This window comes from Crocuta crocuta, unplaced genomic scaffold (genome assembly GCF_008692635.1).
Source record: "Crocuta crocuta isolate KB4526 unplaced genomic scaffold, BGI_CrCroc_1.0 scaffold352, whole genome shotgun sequence".
Taxonomy (NCBI): Eukaryota; Metazoa; Chordata; class Mammalia; order Carnivora; family Hyaenidae; genus Crocuta; species Crocuta crocuta.
This window is the reverse complement of record NW_027532169.1, coordinates 4,415,176-4,435,159: the sequence shown is the minus strand read 5'-3', so window position 1 is coordinate 4,435,159 and position 19,984 is coordinate 4,415,176. Positions and strand designations below refer to the sequence as shown.

The 19,984-nt window shown below is 47.2% G+C and overlaps 1 protein-coding gene across 2 annotated transcripts; it reads left to right on the top strand.

Moving 5' to 3' along the window:
• The first annotated feature begins 7,551 nt into the window (after nt 1-7,551).
• On the top strand, nt 7,552-17,190 carry SNX11 (sorting nexin 11). 2 transcript variants are annotated; one of them, XM_077776824.1, is made up of 8 exons: nt 7,552-7,757; nt 10,184-10,243; nt 11,203-11,257; nt 11,694-11,780; nt 12,097-12,197; nt 14,332-14,427; nt 14,651-14,863; nt 16,213-17,190. In XM_077776824.1, exons 1-8 carry the CDS (start codon nt 7,633-7,635, stop codon nt 16,484-16,486), a joined length of 1,011 nt encoding a protein of 336 aa, XP_077632950.1. In that variant the 5' UTR covers nt 7,552-7,632; the 3' UTR covers nt 16,487-17,190. The 2 variants fall into 2 exon arrangements, with proteins under 2 accessions (XP_077632950.1, XP_077632951.1); XM_077776825.1 differs by lacking the exon at nt 10,184-10,243 and having other exon boundaries at nt 7,553-7,757.
• Nucleotides 17,191-19,984: the final 2,794 nt, after the last annotated feature.

Sequence of the window (19,984 nt, the reverse complement as noted above, 5' to 3'; positions counted from 1 at the left end):
CGGTTTGGTTTTTTTTTTTTTTTTTAACTCTTTTGTTCTTCTCTTTTCCCAATCAAATCAGGAACTAAATGAAACAACCATTGGGGCGCCTGGGTGGCTCAGTCGACTGAGCGTCCGACACAGTTCGGGGGTTCGAGCCCCACGTTGGGCTCTACTAACAGCTAGCTCAGAGCCTGGAGCCTGTCTTAGGATTCTGTGTCTCCCGCTCTCTCTGACCCCCCCCTGCTCATGCTGTCTCTATCTCTCTCTCTCAAAAATAAGTAAAACATTTAAAAAAAAAAACTACCACAAGATGACTTTTTTTTCTTCCTTACTTTGACTATACAAATAAGGTAAAGAGGAAAGGCAACCAGTCTCCTGTACTCGGTCTCAGAATGCAGGAGTCTATATGTACGTAACGGTTTTGCTGAGCCAGGCACTGTGCAGGGCTCTTGAGAATTGTCATGTAAGAAACCCAGCTCAACAATATCATAATATTTTTGCTAAAACAGCTGTGAGAGCACAAAGAAGAGGGCAATTCTTCCTGAGACATCTGGGTTGGGTGTCCATGAAGAGGCAAAAATTCAGCTACTCCCTCCCTCCTAAAGTGTCCTGTTTTTAATCACTTTAATGATGAGAAAATCAATTCTAATAATACAAGCTATTATTATTGAGTGCTTACCCCAGCACTAGGAATTCTGTTAAGGTCTTGATTTTTTTTTATTTAAAAAAATTTTTTTTAATGTTTTATTTATTTCTAGGAGAGAGAGAGAGACAGCGTGAGCAGGGAAGGGTCAGAGAGAGAGGGAGTGACAGACTCTGAAACAGGCTCCAGGCTGGCAGTCAGCACAGAGCCTGATGTGGGGCTCGAACCCATGAATTGCGAGATCATGACCTAAGCGAAAGTCAGATGCTTAACTGACTAAGCCACCCAGGAGCCCCTGTTAAGGTCTTGATTAATGTTATGTAATCCTAAACCATGCCGGGAGGTGGGAATTACTAGTCCCGGTTCACAGAAAAGGCTCAGAGGTTGTATAATCCTACCAATGGTATTCATCAAGAAAGTGGTGGAATTGCAGTTTGATGTCACCTCTAACTCCCAAACTATAATTCTGTCCACATGAAACGCCGCCATCCCCAATTCCTCATATTGAGCTGAAGTCTGCTTGCACATAAAAATCCCACCTAGTTCTGGGTGTGTGGCTACACACAGTTTTGTTCTGTAAACCTAATTCCTCTTTCATACTCCTTCTAGTATTGAAATTCAGCCTTTATGTTCCCCCCAAGGTTTTACTTTTCCAGGCTAAATATCACCATTTTCTTAATCCGTACATCAAAGGAAAACAATTTTGGGTCTACCGTATCTAGTTTGTTATTAAATTCTGGCTCTTTGTGTGGGTATTTGAAAATAGGGNTTTCCGCCCTTCTTCTCCCCCTTGTTCCTCCGTCAAGTTCCTCCTAATCCTCCTATACGTGTTCTACACCATTCTTGAATTAAGGGAGTCAAAGATATTTTGGGGTGCCTGGGTGGCTCAGTCGGTTAAGCGTCTGACTTCGGCTCAGGTCATGATCACACGGTTTGTGGGTTTGAGCCCCGCATCGGGTTCTGTGCTGGCAGCTCAGAGCCTGGAGCCTCTTTCAGATTCTGTGTCTTCTTCTCTCTCTCTGCCCCTCCTCCACTCGTGCTCTGTCTCAAAAATAAATAAAACAAAAAAAAATTTTTTTTAAAGTCAAAGGTACCTTTTCTTTTTAGGCAGCAGAGCACTACTGGTTTATGCTACTCTGCCGTCAATTCAGAGCTCTCATTAGGAATCTATTCTGAACTTCTGCAAGGGATGAATGTCAAACTCTCAAGCCTCTACATAACAGTATCTTTTTTGACAATCTTTTAGGATCAAATGGGTGTAATTCTTTTCTCTTCCCATAAGAATGGTGGCATTTTAAGGTATTCAGACCCTGAGAGTTTCTTTTCCTTTTAAGGGTAACAGCAACTCAGTCATAATAATCTTGCTCAAGACAACATCTGAAGTCACATTGCTCATGCCCACAGGAAATGTGTCTCTCACATGAAGTTCCTAAAGTCTCAAGGAATGTGGGGAAGAGAGGAAGTTTGATGCTGCAAAAAAGAACAAGGACTTGGAATCGGGCTGAACTGGACTTAATCTGTCTCTACTTTTTGCCTGCTGTGTAACTTTGAACAAGCTCAACTTCTCTGAGCCTCGGCCAACAGAAAACTCTGAAACATGGCAACATGACCTCAGACCTACCTTGCAGCATTTCTGTGGGAGGGACCGTAATGGATAAAGGGGATGCCATACACTGGCACTAATAAACAGTAGCTATTTTAGGTACTGCAGATAGTTGCTTCTCATGTGATTTAAGGAGTGGGGGAAGTACAGAGCTTTTGAAATATTTTCTTCCCCATTGTCTGAAATTCTTTATTTCAATTCCCCCCCCATTTTTAAAGTGACGCTAAAATATGCATTACGTAAAATTTACCATCTTAACCATTAACTTTATTTTTTAATTTTAGAGAGAGTGCAAGTGGGGGAGAGGGACAGAGGGAGAGTGAGAGAAGCTCAAGTAGGCTCCACACTCAGCACAGAGTCGGAGGTGGGGCTCGAGCCTACAGCCCCGGGATCATGACCTGAGCCTAAATCAAGAGTCCAATGCACAGCCTTCTAAGCCAACCAGGCGCCCCTCCACCATCTTAACCATTTTTAAGTGGACAGTTGAGTGGTATTAAATGCATTCATAATGCAGTGCAACCATCATTTAAAACTAAACTCTATACCCATTAAACAAAAACTCACCATTCCTCCTCTCCCTAGCCTCTGGCACCCATTATTCTACTTTCTAAGGTTTGGACTACTCTAAGAATCTCATGTAAGTGGAATCACATGGTATTTTTCTTTTTGTGACTGGCTTATTTCATTTAGTGTAATGTTCTCAAGGTTTAAATGCTGCAGCAGATGTCAGAACCCCCCGTTTTTTTTGGATGAAGAATATCCAAATGTATGTATATATCACATTCTGCTAATCCATTCGTCTTATCATTGGCTCTTTGGGTTACTTCCACATTTTAGCTCTTATAAATAATACCGCTCTGAGCATGGCATACAAACAGCTTTTTGAGATCCTGCTTTCAATTCTTTTGGAATTTTGTTAAAAGACAAAATTTTGTTAAAAAGACAAAATTCAACTAAGAAAATTTAAAGATTAACTTGGCTTTATCCAATGATTATTAATTGGGCAGCATCCCATCCAGTATATATAAAGGCGCTCTGAGCATACAAAAATGAGAGGCTTAAAAATCTTTTTTTAATTAAAAAATTTTTTAATGTTTTATTTATTTCTGAGAGAGAGAGAGAGAGAGAGACAGCATGACAGCATGAGCAGGGAAGGATCAGAGAGAGAGGGAGATACAGAATCTGAAACAGGCTCCAGGCTCTGAGCTAGTTGTCAGCACAGAGCCCCATGCGGGGCTCGAACCCACGACCTGTGAGATCACGACCTGAGCGGTGAAGTCGGATGCTTGACCGACTGAGCCACCCAGACGGACTCCAGGCTCTGAGCTGTCAGCACAGGGCCTGGCGTAGGGCTTAAACTCACAAACCCGTGAGATCTTGACCTGAGCTGAAGTCCAACTCCCAACCGACTGAGCCACCCAGGCGACCCTGGAAGGCTTCTTTTTTTGAAAGTCTCTATGCCCAACATGGGGCTCCAACTCACAATCCCGAGATAAAGAGTCACATGCTCTACTGACTGAGCCAGCCAGGTGACCCAAAATGGAAAGCTTTTATAGATAGAAGGGGGCAGAGACCAGGAAAAATTATATTACCTTATCTTTCTTTGAGAGATGGAAGGGTCTTTCAGGCAGATTACCTCACTGGTGCTGACAAGGTTACCTCACTAGACTGAACAGTTAAGATTACATTCCTGGGAGGGGCTGAAACAGTAATTAGGTTAGATTTTAAGTCATGGTTTGTTGAATAGTGTTTAGCACAAGTGACTCCATTTTGGGTCTGTTTTTTTGCTTGTTTGTTTAACACTTTTTCAATTCCAGAAGTGGAATTCCTGGATCGTATGTTTTTAATTTTCTGAGGAACTGCCATACTGTTTTCCACAGTGGCTGTACTATTTTACTTCCTCTCCAACAGTGCACAAAGGCTCCAATTTGTCCACATCCCCACAATACTTGTCTTTTTAGTTTCTTTGATAGTAGTCATCTCCTATGCGTATGAGATTCTTTGTTTCATTTTAACCACTACTTAAAATTCTGTTGTTAAAGATTTATTCATTTGGGGTTAACAAGCACTTTCTTTTAAAAGGCAAATATACTTAAGAGCTATCTGTCCTTCTTATCTCCCCTGGTTAGTTTGATTCTCACGTGACTTCCTGGTAGTTACTGGACTCTAAGTAAACCCTACGCTTCTCAAATCATCTACCTATAGCCCTGACATTGATTGATTTTCTCATGCAAAGCGCTAACTACCTGGAGAAGTACTCGCATTTCAGGTATCATAAAGATCGGTCCCATTGTCAACTGTTAGAAATTACGGTTGAAAAAATAAGATCAATAAAAAAAAAGATATGGCACTGACTAATGAAAACTTATTACATTCAAATTGTTTAATAAATTTATTTAAAAACATTTATTGAGGGACGCTGGGGTGGTTCAGTCGGTTAAGCGTCTGACTCTTGGTTTTGGCTCAGGTCGTGATTTCACAGTTTGTGTATCTGAGCCCCGAGTTGGGCTCAGTGCTGACAGCATGAGGAGCCTGCTTGGGATTCTCTCTCCCTCTCTCTGCCCCTCCCCTATACACGAGACACGTGCGCGTTTTCTCTCTCTCTCTAAAGTAAACACATTTTAAAAAATAAAATGAAAAAATAAAAACATCTGTTGAGTAAAGTATGAGGTAATGATGCTAAGCCCTCGTGTTACTTACAAGTTGCAGGAGGTCAGGGTGTTTTCCTGTTTGGCTCCCTGCTTTATTGTAATGCCTACAGCGGTGTCCAGGCCCTCAGAAAGGGCTCAATAAATATTTGATGAATGAATGGATACATTCTGCGGTTTTGCTCTGTGGTTCTCCAAGTGTAGTCCACAGACTCTGGGAGTGCCTAAGTGAGTTACAGCGAGTCTGCAAGATCAGAACTATTTTCATGATAATAAGAAGACATGAGATGCGTTTTCACTGTGTTTACATTTTCACTAATGGTGCAAAGGCAACAACAGGTGAAACCGTGGGCACCGCCTGTGAATCAAGACGCTAGAGTCATGGTATTCCGCCGTCACACGTAGGCAACAAAAGCATTAAGAAGCCACTTTCAAAAAGAAAAAAAAAAAAGCCACTTTCAGGGTGCCTGGCTGGCTTACTCTGGCTCACTCAGTAGAGCAGACTACTTGATCAAGAGACTCTTGATCCCAGCGTTGTAAGTTTGAGCCCCCTGTTGGGTGTAGAGTTTACTTACAAATCTTAAAAGGAGAAAAACCACTTTCACTTAAGACTAGGAAGCAGTACAAATTATTAATTTTGCGAAATCTCTCTTCTGGAGTATATATCTTTTCGATGTTCTGCGTAATGAGATGGGGGTTGTACATAAAGCCCTTCTGCCGCTTACTGAAGTATAGGGTTGTGTGATTGAAATGTGTGAACTTAATGAACTCCCCTCCCCCCAAAAAAGAACACCATTTTTCTCATCGAAGTACTAACCAGGGCTGACCCTGCTTAGTTTCTGAGATCGGGAGTGTTCAGGATGGTATGGCTGTGTACTTTGGAACACAAGTTTTGTTTGAAAGAATGAACTATGGGGATCATAGGGTAACTATGGTTGGTTATTCAGACTTGAATATTTGAATGGAATGAGCCTGGCACATGAAGGAAAAATAACTTAAAGTACTTTTTGTCAATGATAAAATTTGAGCTTTCAAGAAAAAAACTAATTTTGGAAAAGGTCTTTGGTATCCATCAAAGTGAGCTTGCAGCTTTCCCAGATTTTCTAGATAAGATCAATGATGATTATAATGAATGTGATTTTTTTAATGCTGAATAGTGAAATGCATCAATATTTGGATGATCTGCATAATTCGGTAAACCAATATTTTCTAAGTGGTTTCAGATTCCCCGTTGTAATTAATCTTTAAGAAATTGCCGTTTGTGGAGTTTCGCTAGTATCCACAGTTATTGGAGAATGCTAAAAATAGTCCTTCCTTTTCTAACTATATATCTGTGTGAGACTGGAGTTTCTTCATTTCCTAGACCAAAATAACATAGCAAATCAGAGAAAATGGGGAGGAAATATGGGAATCCAGCTGTCTTCTATTATGCCAAACACCAGACGTTAAAGAGATTTGCAAAATTGTAATGCAATGCCACTCTGCTAATGTTTTTTGGAAAATGTCGTTAATTTCGTAAAACATTAACATCTACTGGTTTATTATCATTTTAGGTGGCTTAATACATGTTTTTTAATTTCTCAATTTTAATTTCTAATATAGAGAATATCCCACATAAACAAATGCTCTTAATCAATTAAAAAAAATTTTTTTAATTTATTTCGGAGAGAGAGAGACAGCATGAGCAGGGGAGGGTCAGAAAGAGAGGGAGACACAGAATCCGAAACAGGCTCCAGGCTCTGAGCTGGCTGCCAGCACAGAGCTCGACGCCGGGCTCGAACCCACAAACCGCGAGATCATGACCTGAGCCGAAGTCGGACGCTTAACCGACTGAGCCACCCAGTCGCCCCACTCTTAATCAGTTTTTAAGAATGTTGGGGCCCTTGGCTGGTTCAGTCCTCAGGGCATGTGACTCTTGATCTTGGGGTCATGAGTTTGAGCCCACGTTGGCGTATAATTTACTTAACATGTAAAGGGATCCTGAGCCCAAAAAGTTTGAGAAAAGCTGCTCTCAGGTTTGTGCAATAACCTCCATTCTACAGATGAGGAAACTAAGATTTATAAAGATTTAGCATCAGGTTAAAACCCCACAGTCCAGCGTAGTGCTGGGTATTGTACCAAAGCCGTCTAACTCCAGAGCTTGCATTTTGTGACCCTAACTTTTTCCTTGACATTATTATCTTTGCAAAAATTACCTTTAAACAGGTTGTGAAAAGACGTTTCAACAACATAAAAAAAAAAAGCCATCGTATCCAACGTATTTTCTGTTTTTACTAACTAGCTGTCCGATTCTTCTTTGCGCTTGCTTCGCGAGAGAAACAGGTGTTCGCTGGGCCATCTCCGTTCGCTTTTCGCTCTGAGGATCCGTGGTTTTACCAACGTGAGTTCGCCAGGGAGTTGACCCGCCCGCGGTAACTCCGCGGGGGAACTGCAACCCAGCGGCCTCAAATGGGGAAACTCTCGAGACTTCGAGACATTCCAGGAATGTGGGCGTTTTCTTCCCCGACCCTCCCACACTGCAGACGGCCCACGGCCGGACCGAAACGAAGACCGACAACGTCCCGGGGCCCTCTTTCGGACCCTGAAGGAGGCTCCCTGGCCGCTGATTGGCTGGGGCTGACAACNCCGAGGGAGTCTCAGGGGACCGGGACTCGGGCCGGGGCCGGGCCGGGGCGAGCGCGCCGCCTCCCGCGTGGGAATCTCCGGCGGGCGCTCGGGCCTGCAGGGGCGGGGCGTCCTGGGCACCCGGGATTGGCATGCCCGGAGCCTTCTCCCGTCGTGCACCGGGGCGCCGGCCACTCACCCGGAAGGAAAAGCCGAGACTCAGGCTCTATGGTGCGGCGTCGGCGGTGTCGCTGCGGGGAGTGGGTGCTGCTCTCAGGTGAGGGGTCGTGGGCGGGGTCGCGGGGAAAGAGTGCTGCTCTCCGGTGAGGCTGGAGCGTCCAGAGTGGCGCTTGGGGGTGGGGTTCTCGCTTGACCTCTTAGGGAAGAGGCTGTCTCACGTCCCGGGCTGAAGGCGGGGGCTTGCTCCAGATCCAAGGGAGGAAGCCCGGCTTTTTCATTTGTTTTCCAAGTAGAGAGCATCTTTCGTTTCCACTCCCCAAGCTTACTAGTCAAAGGAGAAGAAGGGTCATGGGGTCCTTTCGCTCCTAGTTCGTTAAGGATGGAGGGGGAGTGGTCAGAGTAAAAGTTTGGGGACATTCACCCAAACGGCTAGGGGTAGGAGTAGTGACATATTTTGCGGGGATAGAGGCGGTTCCTGCTAGATTGCGGTCGCTGTTGTGATTTGCCTTCCACGTGTAAGGAGTGGCAGATCACAAATAGAAGGCTGGAGTGAAGCTGCTTGGTTGCGAATCTCGGGCTCAAGACTGAGTAAGAAGGGATAGGAGTCTTGGTGGCTCAATACACTTTTATCACCTGATTTAAAATAAACGTTTACTCACTTATTTTGAGAGAGAGAGAGAGAGAATCTTAAGCAGGGTCTTGGGATCAGCGCAGAGCCAGACGCCTGGTTTGATCTCAGCGATCATGAGATCATGACCTGAACTGCAATCACGAGTCAGATGCTTAACCTACTGATTAAGGCGTCCCTCGGACCTCATTTGTTTTTAACCTCTTTTTTGAAGTAGTTTAAATGGGGGTGAAAATGGTGGGAAAGCCTTGAATTGCTGCCTTGAATTGTGAGGCCACTGGAAAGCTTTACAAGGAATCTGCTTTGTATAAAGCAAACAACTGGGTTCTTCCAGAGACACTGATGCTGGTACAAATGGAGGAAGAAAAGGAAGCTTTGGATGTGGCCAAAAGGACCCAGGAAATGGAGTTAGTGCTGAGTGCCATGCGAAGGGAGCTGAGAGGATCGCTGACTTGCCCTTATTTATATGACCTGGATCCATCTCCCAGATCGCGAGCCAAAATTAAGAACTTCCTCCTTCCCCTTCACAGGCAGAACTGAGCATTTCCGTGTGAGGAGTGGCATCTATGCGGAGGAAGCTGATGGAGAATAGTAGTTGCTAGAAATTATTGTTTGGAGTCCAGGTTTTTGTATTTGTTCCAGTGTCTAGTGGTCTTAAGGGCAAGTTACAATTGAGACTTTGTTAGTGCCCTTTAAACTTAGATTTAAGTAGACAGCATCTTAGGGGCGCTAGGTTTTTTTTTTTTTTTTTTTAATAAGCGAGTTTATAGCTGTTTCTAAGTGGTTTGAGCCCCCAAGGAAAGGGGAGGAACTTGCACTTGGAAGTGGTGCAGGGCCCTCTACAAACTCTTTTTGAGCCTCAGACTGATGACCATTCAATTACTAAATTATGGTCCTGGATTTGGCAAACCTTTCAAGTCCCAGGAGAGGCGTGAGCCCCATGGAGTGTGTGGATGACTAAGGTTCCTTGTCCTCATCTTTCCCATCGTTACTTTTGTGAAAAAGACCCTTCAGACTACTGACCCCTTGGCTTCTGTGCTGGCAATCTGCCAAATGCCTGAAAGGAGAAGAGAAAATTTTACTTTTCTTTCTTTTTTTTTTTTTTAATATTTTTATTTATTTCTAGGCGAGAGAGAGAGAGAGGGTGAGCAGGGGAGGGTCAGAGAGAGAGGGAGACACAGACTCTGAAACAGGCTCCAGGCTCTGAGCTGGAAGTCAGCACAGAGCCCGACGCGGGGCTCGAACCCACGAACTGCGAGATCATGACCTAGGCGAAAGTCGGACGCTTAACCGACTAAGCCACTCAGGCGCCCCTACTTTTCTTTTTTTTAAAATCTGAGGTGGTTACCTGTTCACGGCCAGTCGGCCTGTTCTTTTGGGCCACAGGCATGTGACTGCTTATATTGGAGGTGTTACACCCTGGGTGTTATGGAATTGGAATTTCCTTCCAGTCCAGGACCCCTTTGTGGTGGTGACTGCATCAGATGGAAAATCAGGCTGTCGGCAGGAATACGAAGATGGTGTTACAGTCACACAAAACTCTGGTTTGCTCAACAGGGTCGCCCAGTCCTGTTATGTATATACCACATGCAGTTTTGTCTCCGTGTGCAGTGGTTAGTGTGGAGAGATCTTCTGGTATACGGGAAAGAACTGGGGAAAGTTGTTTGCGCTGCTCATTTTGTGGCGTAAACGAGTTCCCCTTCTCTTGAAACGTTAGCCTTGTGTTAGCAAAACATAAAATACAAGGAAACTCATTACATGCTCTTCTAATGGTAAAGCAGAACTAATAAGAGAATGTGTTTAAAATGAATTGCAGGACTGTAAAAGTGAGTGGGTGTGTGAATGAGCATGGGGGGTGGGAGAGGGGGGGCTTAGAGATAGTCTTGTTTTCCCAGGAGCCAGCCTGGACCATTTGTTGGCAGTACATATTGGCTGAAGTCAGTTTTCATTTCAAGGTAAATTGGAAAGGGAAATTAAACCTTATTGTTCGGCTCTTAAGAGAGGAGAAGGGGGTGGAGGCGGCAGCCAGGGTGGATGCTGTTGGAGTGGTTCTAGGAGTAACAAGATTAGTGCTGTATTTTAACAGAAGGTGACATCATGGGCCCCTTTGGACTTGAGTAACCCTGTGCTGTAGGCTTCATGGTCCCCTTGTCGGAGTGGGCGCTGTCGCTGCACACGTAAACTGCCACATTGGGGGAAATCAGGGGCTCAGGCTTTAATGAATCTTTACAAAGGAGCGGAAAGCATCCCCAGCCGACCTGTGCAGCTTGGGCAGAGGTACAACCGGAGAGCGTGTCGAGAGAGGAAATGATTGGAACCATTGGCTTGGCTTCTGGAGAACAGATTAGAGAAAGGAAGGTTGCAACTGGGCAGCCCACTCAGGTGCGCCCGGAGCTCTCCAGCTCTATGATTTACCCCCAGGTGGGTGACCATACGATCAGCAAGACAAAGAGAGACTTTGAAAAGCCTTGGTGTTTGTGGGGTGTGGTTGTCGCTAAGCCGCCAGGAGGGGGCAGTGTTAGGCTCGCTTGCAGGGGTGTGTTGTGCGTGCCCGCCAGACACTGCCTTCACCTGCAGTCCTCAAGCAGAGGTTTTACAGCTGAACTTGCCGTTTCTGGCTGCTGGGGGTGAACACTGCACAGACCCAGCCATGCTTTGGCTAGAGGTGGCCTAGCGAGGGGTCCTGGCAGTGGTCTGAGAAGGGAGTCAAATCATCCGGGGTTTTCAGCTTGGCACCGAGCTAACGTGGGGGAGTTTTTTTGCTTCCTCTTACGTTTCACACTAGAACCAAAAAAGTTACCTGGGGGTTTTCCCAGGGGTAAGTAAGAATGTTCAGGGTTTTGCCTTGGTGTCGAGTGACAGGAGCAGGGGCATACTAACCACGATTGTTCCCCTGCCTTCTGTCCCTCGTCAGATGTTTTCTTCCAATGGGCGTTTGGTGTAGGATGTTGGAAAACCAGGAGCAGGAGGTAAGCGTGTGGTCTTCAGGAAACAGGTGGGTCCAAGTTTGATGGGATTTGGGAAAAGAGGCAAATCGTTGCTCCCTGGTATTCCGCTGGCAGTAATACCTCAGGGGTTCAGATGAGCTCAAAATAAAGGCAGTGGAAGGAACTGCGGAGCAAAGCCATACTGGGAAGTGAGGCTCCATTTTGACCTTTTCCAATCGCTGGAATGTACTTGGATGTCACATTCACGCGGGCCAGAATTTTTGTCTCTTGTTCACGTTCGGCCCCAGTGCCTTAGAGCAGCTTCCGACACAGAGTGGGTGGTCAGTAAATACTTGTTGGATTGAATGAATAAATGAATGAAAGGTGGTGCTGACTGGAAAAATCTGGCCCCCTGTGTTGTCAAAGTTGCCTTACGGTGTGGCCGAGCTGAAGCTGAAGGAGCCTTTCTTACCTCCAGGAGGTGATCACCGTGCGTGTTCAGGACCCCCGCGTGCAGAATGAGGGCTCCTGGAATTCTTATGTGGATTATAAGATATTTCTCCATGTAAGTGCATCGGACTTTTGCACTGGGGTCAGCGCTCTCCAGGGCTGAGGGCTCGTGCTAAGGCAGAACCTGTTGGTGGGGATTTTGAGAGTCCGGAGACAAAAGAAGAGGAGGGAGGAGGGGAATGAGCTTGAGATCTGCGTGAGTTGCTTTCGGGCTGCCTAGTGGCGCCTCGCTCTTTTGGGAACCCCTGATCAGGACTGTGGCCTGATGCCTTGGATCCTCCGTGAGAGGGACCACGGGAAGTTCACGTACGCTTGGTCTTTTTCTACTTGTTTTTTGTTTTTTTTTCTTTTTCATGTACTTCTTCCTGTAGACCAACAGCAAGGCCTTTACTGCCAAGACGTCCTGTGTGCGTCGCCGCTACCGTGAGTTCGTATGGCTGAGAAAGCAGCTACAGAGAAATGCCGGTTTAGTGTGAGTCTGCTTCTGCTGCTTTCTTGGCTCTGAGATGGGTGCTTATGCGAGAACCAGAGTTTACAATAAAAAAACACTTGGCTACATATCAGGCACTTAGGAAATGGAGAACCGTGTTCTTAAATTATGTTTTCAAGTCAGTGGAAAAAAGAAAGACAGAGTTCTTATTTTCTAGTATTTTGACCTAACAAAGTCATACAAACTATCAAAAATATATATATATTTTTTTCTATGGATATTCAGCCAGGGCTAAACAAATGTACTGCTAGCATTTTATATGTGCCTATCACTAGTTACCAGAAGCCTGTTAGCACCTGGACTCAATGTGACCAGTGGTATTCCTGTCCACTTGACCTGTAAAAATCTTAATACTTTTTTTCTTTTTTGTGCAGAGAAATTTTCCTAGAGACACAACAGACTGAGAGCCTTAGGGAAAGTAGTATTCTTCACTCCTCACTTATGCGATCCCAAAGAAGTCCTAAAACTGGAGATGATTTAGAACAGTGATTTCACTGCAGGGTAGCCACTGAGTGCCCTGGGGACAGGTGGCCTGTGGGTGCTCTAGCCAGTTAGTTAACATGTGGGACTGGTGAAGCCGCTGTCGTGGGTCAGGTCCTCAGAGCCAGTTGGGATTTCATCTGACAGATCCTGCATCCCTTTGCCTGGCCTATTGTTGTTGTTTTGATGTCTGTTTTTGAGAGAGAGCACGTGCGTGCTCATGAGCGGGGGGAGGGGCAGAGAGAGGGAGACACAGAATCTGAAAAAGGCTCCAGGCTCTGAGCTGTCAGCACAGAGCCAGATGCGGAACTCGAACTCAAGCTGTGAGATCATGGCCTGAGCCAAAGTCAGATGCTTACCCTACTGAGCCACCCAGGCGCCCCTGGCCTGTTGTTTTTTTAAAAAAATATGTTCATAATAGAAGCTGGGGAGGTTTAAAGAGTTTGTGGATGCCTTGCTACAACTCAACTACTTTAGAAAATTCTAAGCATGTGACCTGCTTGGAGTGGAGGAGGTAGTCTTAATGTACACGCAGGGACTCAGCATGCCCTGCATCTGTGTGTCCAAGTTTCTTCTTATTTATTTATTCATTTTTAAAAATTTCTTATTTTTGAGAGAGAGTGACAGCATGAGCGGGGGAAGGGCAGAAAGAGAGGGACAAGGATCTGAAGAAGCAGGCTTTTGTGTGCCTCGAGCTCACGAACTGTGAGATCATAACCTGAGCCGAAGTTAGACACTTAACTGACTGAGCCACCCAGGTGCCCCAAATTTCTTCCTTTTTAAACTAAGAGCTGACGGGGCACCTGGATGGCTCAGTCGGTTAAGTGTCTGGCTCTTGGTTTCAGCTTAGGTCATGATCGCTTGGTTCTTGGGTTCGAGTCCTGTGTCGGTCTCTGTGCTTCCAGTGCAGAGTCTGCTTGGGATTCTCTCTCTCCCTCTCTCTCTGCCTCTCTCTTAAAATACATAATACACTTAAAACAGAACAAAAAAACCAGCTGATGGTGGGAGTGGGTTTTATAAACAATGTAGTACAGCGGCAGTGAAGTTTTGAAGGCATAGATGTGGTGCAAATACCACCCCTGCTGGTTACTAACTGTGTGATATTTACACAGTTATGGGAAATTTACATAACTTCTCTGATTCTCTTTCCTTACTACTGAACTGGGGACATTAATAGTTTTTCATGAGGATTTTGGGAGGAGTAGTGAAATAAAGTTTGTAAAACATTTAGCATGGTGCCTGACACATGGATGGCTTGCAGTCAGTATTAGCCTTGCCCTCCCCCCCACCTTATTAAAAGCTATTTGTGGGGCGCCTGGGTGGCTTAGTCGGTTAAGCATCCGACTTTTGCTTAGGTCATGATCTCACGGTTCGTGGGTTCGAGCCCCGCGTTGGGCTCTGTGCTGACTGCCAGCTCAGAGCCTGGAGCCTATTTCAGAGTCTGTGTCTCCCTCTCTCTCTGACCCTCCCCTGCTCACGCCGTCTCACTCTCTCTTAGAAATTAAAAAAAAAATAAAAAATAAAAGCAATTTGTATTGATTTGTGCTTCTTTTTAGGGGGTTTCCGTGAGCAGGGGGTGGAATGACTGTCTTTAATGTTACACTTACCTTGAGTGTTGCATTATGTGGCCCCACAGCCCTGTACCTGAACTTCCTGGGAAGTCAACCTTCTTTGGCAGCTCAGATGAGTTCATCGAGAAGCGCCGGCAAGGTCTGCAGCACTTCCTGGAAAAGTGAGTGCATGTGGCGGGCTAGCACCTGCCACCTGAGGTGCGGGCGGGGAGGGGGAGGGTGCCAGGCAGCATGGGCTGCCTTTGAACAGATAGGCACGTGTGTGGTAGGTGCCTTTCTCGTGCCCCCATGCCTTCAGTGCTCCCAGAAGCCCGTCAACAAATGGGGCTGGGGAGAGCAGCTGCTTGGGGTGACGCTGTGTTGTACGTCCCGTGTTTTCCCCAGGGTCCTGCAGAGCGTGGTTCTCCTGTCGGACAGCCAGCTACACCTCTTCCTGCAAAGCCAGCTCTCGGTGCCTGAGATCGAAGCCTGTGTCCAGGGCCGAAGCCCCATGACCGTTTCTGACGCCATTCTTCACTACGCTATGTCAAACTGTGGCTGGGTCCAGGAGGAGAGGCGGGGTTCTTCTCACCTGGCTAAAGGAGACCAGCCGAAGAGGTAACTGGAGCTCTCATTTCAGAGGCACCAAGGCCTAGGACTTCTTTAGCCTGGGCCAGTGAGGTGTCCATTTGATAGAGAGAGTACTGTCACAGCGTTGGTAGCCTTTCAGAAGAGGCCTTGTTCCCCTAGTGCGTGGTTCTCTTCGTCTCATGGGCCAGAGTCTGAACTTCTGGGCTGACTCGTCCCTGGGTAGCAGGCTGTCCTATTGAAACTTGGGGAAAAGAAGAGAAGACATTCTTATTCTCTTTATTTCTCTCCCTGACATTTTATGTAATTAATTAATTAATTTTTAAATGTTTATTTTATTTTTGAGACAGAGCATGAACAGAGGAGGGGCGGGGGGGGAGGGAACAGAGGACCCGAAGCGGGCCCTGAGCTGACAGCAGCAAGCCCAATGTGGGGCTTGAACTCCCAAACCGCGAGATCATAACCTGAGCTGAATTTAGACACTCAACTGGCTGAGTCACCCAGGTGCCCCCTTCCCACCCTGTGAAAGTAACAATTTTGGGGCACCCAGCTGGCTCAGTCGGTGGAGCGTGTGACTCTTGATCTTGGGGTTATGAGATCGAGCCCCACGTTGGGTGTAGAGATTACTTAAAAATAAAATCTTATAAAAAAAGTAACAACTTTTTTGAAATACAATTTACATATTTTAAAATTCAACCTTTTAATGTCACGATTCGGTAGTTTTTAATTTGTTTACAAAGTTGTGCAACCATCAGTCACCATAGTCCGTTTTAGAACCCTAGTGTTTATCATCCCCAAAGAAACCTTGTACCCATTAGCAGTGACTCCCCATTTCCCCATCTCCTAACCCCTGATGGCTACCAGTCTACTTTCTGCATCTGTGGATCTGCATCTATTCTGAACATCTCACACAAGTGGAGTCATCTGATGCGTGGTCTTTTGTGCCTGGCCACTTCGACTCTGCGTTTTCTTTGCATTAAAAAAAATTTTTTTTTTTAACATTTATTTATCATTGAGAGACAGAGAGAGGCCGAGCATGATCATGGGAGGGGCAGAGAGAGGGGGAGACACAGAATCCGAAGCAGGCTTCAGGCTCCGAGCTGTCAGCACAGAGCCCGACTTGGGGCTTGAACTCATAAACCATGAGATCATGACCTGAGCTGAAGTTGGATGCTCAACTGGCTGAGCCACCCCGGCACCCCTAAACTCTGTTTTTTCAAGGTGCATCCGTATTTAGGGGAGTGCAGTGCTTAATTCCTTTTTATGGCCAAATAATATTCCATTTGTATGGCTGTCCCACCCTTTGTTCACTTGTGCTTATCCATTGATTTGTGCTTCTCTGTTCATGCCCTCCTTTCTCCCTTCCCATTCTTTCCCAGTTGCTGCTTTCTTCCAAGATCGGGCAGGAGGAGCCCTCCCTCACCACCTCCCAGGGAAGAAAAGGACCATTTTGAGGTGTGGGCTCCCGTTGTTGACTCTGAAGCTCCTTCCTTGGAAAGCCCCCCTCTGCCGCCCTCCCCCTCGCCATCATGCTGTGATTTTACAAGACCCGAAGAGGGAACGTCTGCTTCTCAGCCAGTGAGGAGGGCTGTGGCGGGGGACCGTGCTGTGCCTTTGGACCCTGGGCAGTTAGAAACGGTTTTGGAAAAATGAGCTCTGGCCTGAGTTCTGGGTTCTGCTCCAAGGCTGCAGGGGGACTGGCCGGGCTGGGATCGGGCACAGGGTAGGTGTGGGGCCATTGGGCCACTCAGTGTCTTACGGTTGCCTCTGCTCAGGTTGGTTGCACAGAGGTGGGTCGCAGCAGCTCCTCGAGCTTCCACCACGGGAGTAAGCACCGCACAGCTGTCAGGAAGGCCGGCGGGTGTTTGCTTCTGCCGGAGACACACGGCATATATTTACTCCCCTGGGAGCTGAGTTTCTTTAGATGTTTGTGAATGGGCCCAGGAGCATTGCCTCAGGTGACTGGTTTTGGGGACCTGCAAGTGGCAGATGTTAAGCTGTCCTATTGAACACTGACCCAACAGAAATGCTTGCGTAGTTGTATTCCCAGGGGCTGTGATTTTGCGGCGGCCCTTCGGAGCACTGTTTCTGGGAGGCTGGCCTCTTGCCTGCCTCCTCTCCGGGGACCGGGTGGCGAACGTCGATCCTCCCACCTTCCCCTTGCTCGCCTGCCTTCCTAATACCACGGAACGGAGCGGTGCTGTGACTCCTGTCGCCGGGGGTTCCCGCATACCCCGAGGCCTCAGTCTCCCCGTGTGGGACCCGACACTCGTGAAATAGCTCACTCGTGAAATAGCTCACGGCCATCCGCCGCCGAAGAGAAGTGGTCAGGCACAGCCGGAGGAGGAAGGGCAGCAGAAGGGCAGCGGCTTGGGGGGTTTTGTTTTAGAAAAGGCTGTCCTGGGTCCTGAGCTGTCGCTGTCCCCTCTGGTTATAAAGCAGAGCTGTGACTATCTTTCCTGCAGGGTTGGCGCTGGCTCCTTGCTTTTTTGAATCCTTCTCTTCTCCCTTAGTAACAGCCCCCTGCCCCTGGGGCTTCAGCTTCCACAGAGCCCCTCCCTGTGTGGCAGGGAGGCCGTCTGTTCAGTCCAATGGGGCGCAAGGGCTTTGTTTGTGCCTGGAGAGAGGGCTCTGGGGAGGGAGATGAGGAACGACTCGCCTTCAGACAATGAGGCATTCAGCCCTCCTGCTGCCATAATTCCTCTCCGCAGAGAGCCAGCGCGGGTAGGGCAGGAGATGAGAGCCGCTGGCAGTGTGCGTTGCTCGGCGCTTAGGTGTGGGTGTGCGGCTCTCCTCTCACCCACCCCTTCCTCCTCCGGCCGCCCCACCCCTGTCTGCGGGCTCCTTTACTACCAGCCTGGGCTGTGGGACTGTCAAGGCATTTAGTTCAGAGTTGAGGGGCTTTGGCCTGAAATAAAATTCCAAGTATTTAAGACTGTTGTTGCCATTTGTGTCTAACAAGCTGTAGCCGAGGAGGAGGGAGTGAGGGCTGGCGGTAGTTACTTTCATAAATCATGAATTTATCAGCGTGGAAATAACGGCTCAGAGCCGGGGGCCGCAGCTCCCCGGCACCGTGTGTGCGGCTCCAGGCCACCGCTGGAGGAAGGGCCGTCTTCTGGAGGCCGGGGTCCCGCTCTCCTCGCACTGTGGGCATGAGCCTCGTTAGGTATAATTTACCTGCTGCCGCTTCCATCCTCGCAGCCTGTCTGACGTGCCAGGTGCTGAAAGAGAAATAAAGTTTGTCAACAGGCAGATGCAGGGCCCTGGCTGGGACCCATCCCTCTTTGCTGCCCGCCTCCCCTGGGCCTCTCCTTTATATGATGCAGCAGAGCAAGGCGAGGATAGAAAACCTACAGAGGCAAATCCAAAATGTCAAAAGAAGTTCATTTAAAAGGGGAAAAAAACTCCATACACAACCCTCACAAAAACCCGACAGATGCTAAGCTAATGGCATCCGCTCTGCCGATTGGTGGGGATGACTCATGAATATTAATGAGTCCAATGCTCCAAATGGTGCAGCTGTGAACCCAGCTGTGCCTGAAGCTCTCTGATCTCGAAACTTCCAGACAGGAGCCGGAGGTGGTCTGTGTCAATTCCCTACTCAGCCAAAAAACAGCAAGCTGGGTTGGCCTTCTTCTGTTTGCTCCTTTTCTTCCCGGAGTTGGTGCTCAGCAGCTAGTTCCGCCAGCAGGGTGGGCTGCTGGGACAGCAGGAGCCATTCAAAGACATGGATGCGATTTTTCTGACTCCCGGCTTTTTTAATGATCCATTACCAGCGGTGCGTACAACAGCAGCTCAGTTAATCCAAGGCCAGACGCCATCCCCTCACCGTCTTGCGCACAGTTGAGTGTACGCCACAGGAGGAGATGTCCTAAGCAGGGAGGGTGAGGGGGAGAGATTTTCTGTTGCGGGCCTGGAGTTACCAGGAAAACTGCAAAACTGAACTTTCCTCTCCATCCATTTGCCTCTCACATCTTACTCTGTTCCTGTGTGTGCTAAGGGCCAGCCACCACGTCTGGTGAGCTCAGCAGGGAGGAAGGAGAGCCCTGGGGAGAGGGGCTGGCCCAGCTGTAATCCCTCAGCTTTTGTCGAACTTAAGTATTTTGTGTTCAAATTTAGATTCAAGGCTGGTTTGGTGCCCTTTGCAGCGGCCCAAGTCTGGTTGCTGGAAGGTGTGTGTGTGTGTGTCCCAAGTCTGGTTGCTGGAAGGTGTGTGTGTGTGTGTGTGTGTGTGTGTGTGTGTGTGTGTGGCCCAAGTCCGGCTGCTGGAACGTGTGTGTGTAGGTGTGTGCGTAGGTGTGTGTGTGTGTGTGTAGGAGGAGGTAGGTTTTCTTGTATGAAAATAAGTCTCCTTTGCATCATTTTACTTGACCTCAATGTCCAGTAAGGAAGGCAGGGCAACTACTGTACTCATTTTCTAGCTGAGGAAACTAAACTGACCTGAGCATGGTTTTTAAAAAGCATGTTTTTATGGGGTGGCTGGCTGGCCTAGAAGAGCATGTAACTTGTCCTCGGGGTCATGAGTTCAAGCCTCCTGTTAGGTGTACAGCCTACTTAAAGAAAAAATTTTTTAAAGCATGTTTTTTTATTTAAAATTTTTTATTTATTTTAAAAGTAGGGGCGCCTTGGTGGCTCAGTCGGTTAAAGTGTCCAACTTCGGCTCAGGTTATGATCTCACGGTTCGTGGATTTGAGCCCCGTGTCGGGCTTTGTGCTGACAGCCAGCTCAGAGTCTGGAGACTGCTTCAGGTTCTGTATCTCCCTCTCTCTCTGACCCTCCCCTGCTCACTCTCTCTCTCTCTCTCTCTCAGAAATAAATAAAAACATTTAAAAAGAAAAAAAGTAAACTCTACTCCTGACATGTGGCTCAAACTCACAACCCTAAGATCAAGAGTCATATGCTCTACCAATTGAGCCAGCCAGCTGCCCCTAAAAAGCATATGGTTAGGTGGTGGGAGAGTACATTCATGTGAGAGTTCTTTCCAAGCTCTGGGAGACCAGGTGTTTGAACTAAAATAAACCCACTACTACTCAGAGTAAAAGAAAAAATGTCCAAGTCCACTTGCACAGCTTTCCGGAGTTGTTCTCAGAAGTCAGAGCTCCTCTGCAGTCCTCGGTTTTCTGACTGCTGAGGCCTTAGATCCACACCACC